General features: G+C 42.9%; 1 protein-coding gene across 1 annotated transcript; it reads right to left on the bottom strand.

Annotated features, from left to right (window-relative positions):
- Positions 1-5,815: 5,815 nt before the first annotated feature.
- On the bottom strand, positions 5,816-9,175 carry tob1a (transducer of ERBB2, 1a). The gene is made up of 2 exons (XM_067233476.1): positions 8,940-9,175; positions 5,816-7,177 (listed from the first exon to the last, which is right to left on the bottom strand). The coding sequence occupies exon 2, from the start codon at positions 6,955-6,957 to the stop codon at positions 5,935-5,937; it is 1,023 nt and encodes a 340-aa protein (XP_067089577.1). The 5' UTR covers positions 6,958-7,177; positions 8,940-9,175; the 3' UTR covers positions 5,816-5,934.
- Positions 9,176-10,142: the final 967 nt, after the last annotated feature.

Below are 10,142 nucleotides of genomic sequence, written 5' to 3'. Positions count from 1 at the left end.
TTTTTCCGCAGCAACCTTTTCTCCTTTTCTTTTCCTTTCCATTTCATTGCAAAAGACACAACAATGCTTTGAGCATTAGCTAAATATGTCTCGGTTGCAAACGACTTTTAAAACTGCACGCAAACTCATTGCTTCCACCCACTCCAACGAACTGTCCGTACCTGGAAAACTATTTTTGACCAATCGCGATCTGTAAACCGGACGGACAAGTGCAATGTTCAAATTTACACGGGGGGAATCCCCACCCTTTGGATTTTGGATCAGTCCAGTTAAGCAGTTGCTTGGTATTCAGGCCGTCCTCAAAGTTAGTTGTTTTTTTGCATAGTGCCGTGGCCATAGCAGCCGTTAGTTGGACCGGCCGTTCGGGGAAATCCGACACTGGTTGAGCCTATCCTGGAGAGAGAGAAATATAGGGAGACAGACAGAGGGAGAGAGGGGAGGGAGAAAAATAGAAAACAGAAAGAGACACGTAGAGTAATGTCAGGGATTGTGTGTGTGTGTGTGTGTGTGTGTGTGTGTGTGTTTGTGTCTTCCCCAGGATGGTTGGGATTCCAAGGGGCCCGAGTCAGAGCAGACTTTTCCCAGCTGTGGAGAGCTGTTCTTCCCTCCTCTCTGGGGATGTTCCAACATGTTCTGGTGGGGCTCCAAAAGGCTTGCCATCCTTATGAAGAACGCCCACCACTCCTCTAACATCTACACACACACAAACACACACATACAGGCAGACATTCAGTACTGTGCAAAAGTCTTGGGCACACACAAAAAAACTTGAAGAAATAAAAATTAAAGGATTAACAGAAATGTTCTCAACATTGCACTTTTATACTGCTGCACAAATACATCTATTCTGAATATACTTTTGCACCGTACAGCAACATTCGTAAATGCACACACATTATACACAAAAATTGTGTACACACACAAACACAGTCACAGGGAATTACTATTTAATCAACTGATACTAGTTGAAGTAATAACTTTTCTTGAGTATTATGTGAGTTCAAGTGAAGTTGTATCAATGGACAAGAACCTGGTGGAGGAAGGGGGGATCAGACAATCAAGCTTATTGGAATTCAGCCATGTACAGGGGCTTTTACAAAGGTACCATTCTCTTCACATATTAAGACTTCCTTTAAACCGATTTAGATCTGTGTGGGACTATCCAACAACACAATCTTCACATGTCTAAGAGGAAAACCGAGCTCAGCTCTGTTGACTAGATACATCGGGTGGTGTAAAGAGTGGGAGTCAGGTGGCTGACCGGTTAGGGAATCGGGCTAGTAATCTGAAGGTTGCCAGTTCGATTCCCGGCTGTGGAAAATGATGTTGTGTCCCTGGGCAAGGCACTTCACCCTACTTGCCTCGGGGGGAATGTCCCTGTACTTACTGTAAGTCGCTCTGGATAAAAGCGTCTGCTAAATGACTAAATGTAGATGTAAAGAAAATGGAGGCCTGTTTTGGAAAAGTCCAACTTTCTCTGTTCGCAGGTTAGCCATTTCCCCAAGCTAAGGTTTTACATGTTACTTTGTGTAAATATTATTAATGAAAACCTTTTAGAAGTGTTCTGTGGCGTTAGTCAGGTAAATCCAGGATGACTTTAAGAAGACAGCATAGTCTATTGAAATAGGAAAAGCACTTATTTATAGCATTAAAACTTTCTTCATGACATGGACATATAAGGATTAAATGGATTAGAGGGTCTGGTGATAAAAGTTAGTGTGAAAATACTCTTAGATAAATGCGATACCTCCAACATCCTCTGTGAAATGTCACAATGCCTTCTTACTAGGCTGTCTACTCATCCCAGTTATGACTTCTGTCTGTCCGTGCCTTTCCATGTCTAAGCATGTGCAGACGATTGATCCAGTAGGTATGTATGGATGGGCGTCTGACATGGGTGCACATTGGTGTGTGTTCTGTCAGTGAATCGGAGTTCTCTATTAAATTCTGAGTCCATCTACACAAACACACTCACTATGCCCTGTGGTACAGTAGCACCAGATTAATATCTCCTCTTGTCTACTGAGCTTCAGCTATCTACAAATCATTCTCTTCCAAGGACCTCTCTCACACACAGCAGAAGATTTCTCGGTTGCTATGGTGCTCTTTCTCATCTATGGCGCATGCACGTCACAAGTCTGATATGCTCCTCTGGAAATTAGATGTTGGTCGGGGTGGGGGGAGGGCAGGGCAGGGTGTGTTTGTTTTTGTAAGCAGCTCCTCCTGCAGATAAGCAGCAGCTGTGGCTTAGGGGATGGGTGAGTGGGTGTCTGTGAGGGATATGTACAGTGTACCCAACCCAACCGGGACTACTCCCACAAACCACGGCCTCAGATAGGGCTGGTTGCTCTATGTGTGTCCAATGGTAGTTTCCCAATATCTGATATCGAAAGAATCTAATTTAATGTCAATATGTTTTAAAGATGCAGAGGAACGGGAAAGACCATTGACAGTTTTGCTGAAATGGGTGATATCTACGGTGTTCCACGGGTGCACAACTCAACAACATTAGCAAAGCAAACAAAAGTTGAAAACACAACAACATTAACACACAACACAACGACATTAACAAAAACGAAACATTTATAAAAACGCTGCATTTCTAAAAACAATAAACTACTTACAACACCACAACATTAAGTGACAACACAACAGCATTGGTTCACACCACCAACATTAGCCGAGAACACAACAGCATTAGCCGAGAACACAGCAGCATTAGCCGAGAACACCGCAGCATTAGCCGAGAACACAGCAGCATATAACGCCATATCTGCTGCCTTTACAAGTTAGCTCCACCTGTTTTTATGACAAGCCTCAACCCTGGCTCCAGCACACAGGACAATTATGCTGCAATCTCCCTTCCTCTCTCCCATCCTTATCCATCTCTGTCTACCTATCAGTTTACTTCCCTCTATCCCTCTCTCCTGTCGCCATTGCTCTTTCGAGCACGCTATCTTTCCTCCTTCTCTGTTTCATTCCCCATTCTGCCCCTTCTTCTCCATCCCTCTTTAGGCATGACACACCTTTTATTCTGTCCTTCACTGTCTCCATCCTTCTTCCCCCTCCCTCCCATCTCTTTTTACATCAGAGGCAAGGGAGAAATTCCAACCCAGGTCAAGACACCACAGGCAGTCTAGAGTGGAAAGGAAGAACGGACAGATCAGTTTAGAGGACAGAGAAGGGATAATCTTTCAAAGGCATCCCCTGAACGGCTCATTCCCAACACACACACACACATCCTTATTCAACATACACATTCACGGTAGGAAGAAGGAAAACACACACATGTCCTGTAAACAGTAAGTATACATACCTACTTTAGTGTGTCATGCCTACACTAGTACACAAAGCAAGACACTCAACCTACCAGCTGGCTATCCACTCTGTCACCTATCCAACACCATGATTAACCGGCTGGTGTTCTATTTCCAGAAAGGCCACAATCTGCAAGACCACTCTCCATTCACATTCCTCTCCTTTCATGCAGACACCACAACCTTAGCAGATGACTACTTCCTCTCTGTAATCTGCCCTTGCATAACAGCCTCCAAGTTATCCATTGATGTGGATAACTCCACAGGACACTGGGGCAAATGTGATTGGATAAGCACTCACCTAACCCGCATGTAAAAAGGCAGGGAACAACCCTGTGTCCAACCCTATTCATCCTTCTGTTACCCCAGGAGGGGTCTGCTATGGCTTCCTTCCCTTGTCCTAGTTCAGTCTCAAATGACCAGCCAAAGAGAAAGTAACATTAAAGCTGTTCAGTGTCTGACAGTCTCCCAGATGACTATATGACAGTCAAGAGACAGAAGACAAATAAACAAGTTTCAACACGCTTTTCTCCCAGTCTGTCCACATTTATAAAGGGAGTCAGGTGGCTGAGCGGTTAAGGAATCAGGCTAGTAATCTGAAGGTTGCCAGTTCGATTCCCGGCCGTGCTAAATGAGGTTGTGTCCTTGGGCAAGGCACTTCACCCTACTTGCTTCGGGGAAATGTCCCTGTACTTACTGTAAGTCGCTCTGGATAAGTGCATCTGCGAAATGACTAAATGTAAATTTATACCTGTCCCAACAGTGGTATGTTAAGACAATGCAAAACACTAGCAATAGCACTCTAGCACCAGCAGTGCACTGGTTTAGCACTCAAGTAAGCAGCCATTGTAGAGATGTATTTAAAAACAATGTAGCATTGACACCCCTTTGGCTCAGGGTAAGTGTCAGTGGACTGAGAGATTCATCTGTGCTGTGTTAACCCTTGTGTTATCTTCGGGTCATTCTGACCCATCAGTCATTGTGACCCACCGTCGTATTGCGGCAACTTTAACGCATACAAAAACAAAGTGAAGCATTTTCTTTTAACCGTTGGGCTGTCTCAGACCCCCTACATTGCGAAGGTTAAAAGAAAAAAAAATATATTTGCTTTTGTATTGGGTAAAATTAGGTAAACACAACAATGGTTCGTTATGAACCTTAGGGTCATGTGACCCGAAGGCAGCACAAGGGTTAAGATTAGTGAAGGAGAAGGTTATGAGGATTCCCCTCACCATACCCCCATCTATCCATGTGCCTAGTGTCAAGAGCAAAGGAACCATACTTGGGTTTCAGATAACATGCAAATGCCAGACTGAAGCATATTCCATCATGCTAAGGGCTATATATGCTGCTGATTGCCCCAGCAGAGATGATGTAAGATCTCTTACACCAATAATATTTTTAAATAACAGCCCTGCATTTCAGACCATCCAGTTCTGGAGGAATACCTCTCGTCCTGGAGTTAAGACCAACTGACTGTAGGGTGTGATACTGTTGACCTGATCACCTGCAGGGTTTAACCCATCTGCTCAGTGAAAGGGTTTATGTAACTATGGTATAACCAGCCCAGGAAGTGTTTACAGTACAGCTAATGTATTTATTTTAGGATTTAGGACACCTGGAGTACACCTTGATTGTGGCAGTTATACTTTGCTGATGGAAAAATATGGAAACTTTCAATTTGATAGTTTGTCAAAAGAACAAGAGGTACAGTACACAGAATATTTAAGCTTTTAATACAAACTTAATAAACCATCAGTTTCTCTTAACATGTAAGACACTGACTCCAAATACTTTGTTATACCGTTTTTATCAAGTATTGCACAATGTAGGTACAAAATTAATATACGATAACATTTTGTCCATAATATAGCAAAAATCTTTAAACTCTTAACAAAAAATACAACTCTTGTTTTCAAAAAAGCAAATATTCTTTTAATCCCACCACTACGCAATAATCTGTACACAATCTTTAGAATAGTCAATGTTTCTTTTAAAGATGGATTCATTTCAATAAAAAAAGGAACATAAAGTCGCTGCAGCCATCACGGATCACTGGAGTAGTAAAAAGATATAAATGCAATACCATGTCGTAGAAACAATATATACTCTGATATCTTACAAACTGTACTAAATTAAATTATACAATTAGAAAAAAGACCAGGAAATACCCCTTATTTATGCCAATTCCTTGGACAATTGGCAGTGTCCAGTTATGTCTTAAATACTGAAAGAGGCCATGAATTGTGTTCTCTTCTTTTGTAGATATATATCTTAAAACAGTCAAAAATAATTTTGTGCTTGGTTGGCAAAGAAATAACGATGATGCATGTCGAAGTTTAGGTAACCAAGCTTGGACATCTTGTCCTACAAGCTTTATCGTAAAAAAACAAAAATATGATTTCACTCAAGGGGGCTGAATGAATCACCCTTGGGCTCATGCTCTTGGACTCGTCACAAAAGGTCTGACAGTTTGACTAGTCATTTTTCCTTTTTTCCTTGAAATTCCTTTCAAGTTTCCTTTTTTTCCCAAATGTGCATCTGTTTAACTTTTTCCCCATCACATATCACTGGTCATGTAGTAGTAGTAGTAATAGTAGATCAACATCTTTGTGTACTAGTTGGCCATGACTGGCTGGAATTGCTGGTTAGAATACTGCATGTTGTTCAAGCTGAAATTCAAGCCGTCCATGAGGGACTTGTCATTGAGGCCTCCGTAGGCCGCAAACACGTCAAAGGCATTGCTATACTGCAGAGGGCTGAGGCTGATGGTGCTGTCCCCGGGGAAGAGGGCGGTCGGGCTCCCATGGCCATGGAGGCTGGGGAACACAAACTCCTTGGCATTGGGGGAAAGGTCAGAGGCCTTCTGGTGCTGCTGTGCGCCCAGGCCCAGCCCATACAGAGAGTGCATGGAGGTGGAGATGGCTTTCTGCTTCAGGAGGGTGTTAACATTCAGGCCCAGGTTGGTGGGAGAGGTGCGGGACGCCTTGCTGGCATTGGTTCCACTACTGCCACTGCCGTTGTTGTTGCCACCACGGCCACTGCTCTTCATCTTGGTGGAGCCAAACTTGGTTGCAGCAAAGGTGGCAGTGGTAAAGGTCAGCGGTTGGGTGGAGCGGGGAATGAAGGTGGGGCTGACGGTTGCAGAGTGACCAAAGGGGGGCGAGGGCGAGCTGGACGTGGGAGATGGCCCCACAGGCTCACTGATGGGCATGAAAACTTGTGCCTCTGGGTTGAAACTGTTCTTGATCTCCTTGTCCAGCTGCTCCAGCCCGCTGCTGCTCTCGTTGCTGTCGTCTACATAGAGCACCTTGACAGGGCCCTTCTCCCCGATCTGGTAGGACACCTCGAAGGGGTCGATCCACACACTGAGGTCCTGGGGAAGGTTGTGACGGACGTCCTCGATGTCCAGGCCACTCTCTTTGGCCGCCTTCTCCACCACAGGGTCCACCTTCTCCCCTACATGGATGCACCTGAATCCTGAGCCCTTGTATGGCTTATCTGGGTACCAGTGTCCCTCGTATTTCTGCTTGAGCTGGCGCTCCAGCTCCTCGCCGAATATATTCACTCGTCGCCGTGGTAACTTGTTGTACAGATACGAGATGATGAAGTTGAGAGCTACTTGGATTTCAAGCTGCATAGCTGGCTGCTGAGATGGCCCTGGTTTGAGTGGAGAGTGTCACTGGCCTTGGTGGGGTGTGTTTGCTTATCCGTGGTGGTTGACACAGATGTAGCTGTCCAGGCAGGGATGTGTCAGGCTAGAGCCAGGGGGAAAAAAGCTTCTTGTCACCGTGTTTAAAAAATAAAAAAGTGCGGGTTGTAGAAGTGGCGTCCTTCCACAGACAAGTAATATTTTTTCCCTGGAAGAACGAGAGGAAGATACAAGATATTAGTACAATTCAGGCAGGATTCAAAAATTGTCATTCAATGCTTGGTCATGTTCAAAATGAATACTTGTGTTTCCTTTCTGCCTTATGCCATTTAATGTAAATTCGGAAAATACAAATCACTGTTAGAGGAAATGGTCCAGCTACATCTTCTCCTGTCTGGCCCCCCAGTGGTGGAATCAACTCCCCACCTCCATCAGAGACACTGACTGTCTCTCCACCTTCAAGAAAAGGCTCAAGACGCACTTGTTCCGGGAGTACAACGGTACTTAGGAATGGTTCGCTTGACCCGATGTTAGTTTCCTCAAGGATCACAATGACTCTTGCTTAGAGACTTGTTGCTCTTGTGGTTAGTGGTAACTGATTTAGATTTTTGTACTCGCTGTGATATGTTTTTATTATTGTTGCTTGCTTTTTCCACAGGTACACTTGCACTTATAGCGGTTCATGTTGTTTAATTGTAACTTGTTTAACTACATGCTCTTATGGTTCTTCCCTTTGGCACTTACTTTGGTTGTTCACAATGTGTGCTTCATGTTTTGGCTACTCGCAATGTTTTTGTGGCTATCTTGTTGTTATGATCAGTGACCTATGCACTTTGTAAAACTCTCCCTTGGAAGTCGCTTTGGATAAAAGCGTCTGCTAAATGAATAAATGTAAATGTATACTTGGCTGGGTGGATACGCCTACTACAGCAAACTGTTGGAGTGCAATGCCATTTAAATGTTAACTTAATGGGCTTTGGAAGCTAAAGAGGCACTACTATAGATCGTAGAAAACTGAAATTGTATTATGTAGTTAACCCAACTCACCAAGAACTAAACAATACATTTGAGAGTAAAGCAACATCACAGCACGTGTTGAAACTATGGAGGCTGAAATCGATGACGTTGTATTCAAAGCTGGTACAACATACGGTATAATTGTCTTGTGACCTGGTAGCCTACGGAATCGTGTTACATAATGAGATGTTACAGCCTACTAGAGCGCTGATATAGAACCTTGTTACGATGTGGCCGGTGGCTAGTGACCAACATAGACCAACAATTCGTTACATAGAGGAAACGTAGGCTTAACCTGCAACAAACAGTCGAGTGGAACATACACTTGAACGTTCGCCTTCCTTCCGTTTTGTTCATGAAACATAGGCTAAACGTCACTGCGGATACAGTGCCTGTAGCTTACTGTTGAGTTCAAACGAAATGAGACCTGTATACATTTTTTTTTTGAAGGTTTACAAACCTTCGTTGGTCTTTTGGAAAGGTTGAGAGAATTCAACGACAAAACCTACATTGCCCATTAGTCTGTGGGGCTACAAATGGGCCTACACGTTCACTGGTTGTGAAGGCTTCTAAAATGTTTCTCTGTCCCTATGGCTGAATATGGATTCATCCATTATTTGCGGAGCGAAAAAAAGACACTGAATGTATGACAAGTATCCCTATACATGTAAGAAATTATATTCCTTACCATCTCTCCATCGGCAATTTTGTTAATCCGAATGGCTTTGCACAAACACATTGGGTAAACAGAAACAAGTAGCCTACATTTCGCCTTTAGCTGTAGTTGGTTACCCCTCCCAAAGTTCTGGACTGACGCAGTAAATCATTTTAATAAAAAATGTTACGGCAAAATAATCTGGAAAACTACGTGACAGGAACCCAACATACTCACTAACAACAGGAACAGAGTGGACATAGGGCTAGGTAATAGCAATTACAAATACAATACTTACGTTTTCGTACAAAATAAAGATTCTCAGTAGTTTTGAAGTACCGTTAGTTAGTGCAAATAGAAAAGTGTAGGCTATATATAAATACTTTCTTCACATATAATATATTTAACATAAAAAAAAAAAAGTATTCCAGTACGTGTTGATATCAGAGGATTATTGTATACTATTTATAGCTTTTCTTTCTCTCGTTTTCCCCTTTTAACAGGCTTGCAGTTATGCTCCCTGTTACCTGGGAGTTTCTACAACTTAGTACCCGTCTGCTGTCACCTCCATGTATTTATAGCTTTCCTCCGCCATGGACACGAGGTAGGCGGTGATACGGTTTCAGAGGTCAAAACAATGCGAATGCACTATCTGAGTATGTGATTGGTCAAACTGAAGAATCCAACCCTCTGGAAAACTACCAACTCGTCGGTTTATTGGTTACCTTCCTCTGTCTAACATGGCATATGATTTCATGGAACGATGAGACGATTTACGTCACAGTTTTGCTAGGCGTGCATTGACAGCCAAGCCAAAGTAATTTTTTTAAGGCTGAATACTAGCTCACCATAACTTATTTGCATGTAACCTGTCTGGATTTTCTGTAAGGTTATGCTTATTGTTGATCGGAAAATCAGGTTCCTATTGTCTCTTTAATTATAAGTCGAATTCCCTTGCACATATTGAAGAATTCCTCGTGATTACGCGTAGGTTCCCAAAATAGCGTATTAGATTTAACCACTCAGCTGAAAAGTTAAGCAGAGAAACTCAGCAAAAATCACGTTCGATAAAGACAAAGGAATTTCACCTGCGGGCAAGTGCAAGATACCTAAATAAATAGGCTACATTTTATAATTTGCATAGGCTACTCAATTACTTAAAATATAAATAATTTACGTATACTGGAATAGGTGTAGTAGGCTAACTGTATTACTACAATTATGCTGTCTTTGGCCGAAGACAGTAGAGGAGATTCCCAAAGCGAACGATACAGCTGGAGGAGAAAGGGGGTGGGTTTGAACTCTATAGAGAAAACATGAGCGCTGATTGGTTTAAAACGGGGCAGGAGCCCTCTGGTGAATGGTGTTCCCGTATCTTAGGTGCTGATGTAGCTTCGCACGTCATACCTGTGTTAATTGGCCGGACATTTACGAGTTTAAAGTTACATATACTCTTAATCTTCCCCGATCATTTAAAAACTAGATTTAGCTAGTAACATTT

This window comes from Osmerus mordax, chromosome 3 (genome assembly GCF_038355195.1).
Source record: "Osmerus mordax isolate fOsmMor3 chromosome 3, fOsmMor3.pri, whole genome shotgun sequence".
Classification (NCBI taxonomy): Eukaryota; Metazoa; Chordata; class Actinopteri; order Osmeriformes; family Osmeridae; genus Osmerus; species Osmerus mordax.
Note: the sequence above shows the minus strand (reverse complement) of the source record. Positions and strands in the feature narration are given on the sequence as shown.

What these genes read in the sequence shown, in the direction of transcription:
- tob1a (XM_067233476.1), bottom strand. Translation starts at nt 6,957, where the DNA reads ATGCAGCTTGAAATCCAAGTAGCTCTCAACTTCATCATCTCGTATCTG.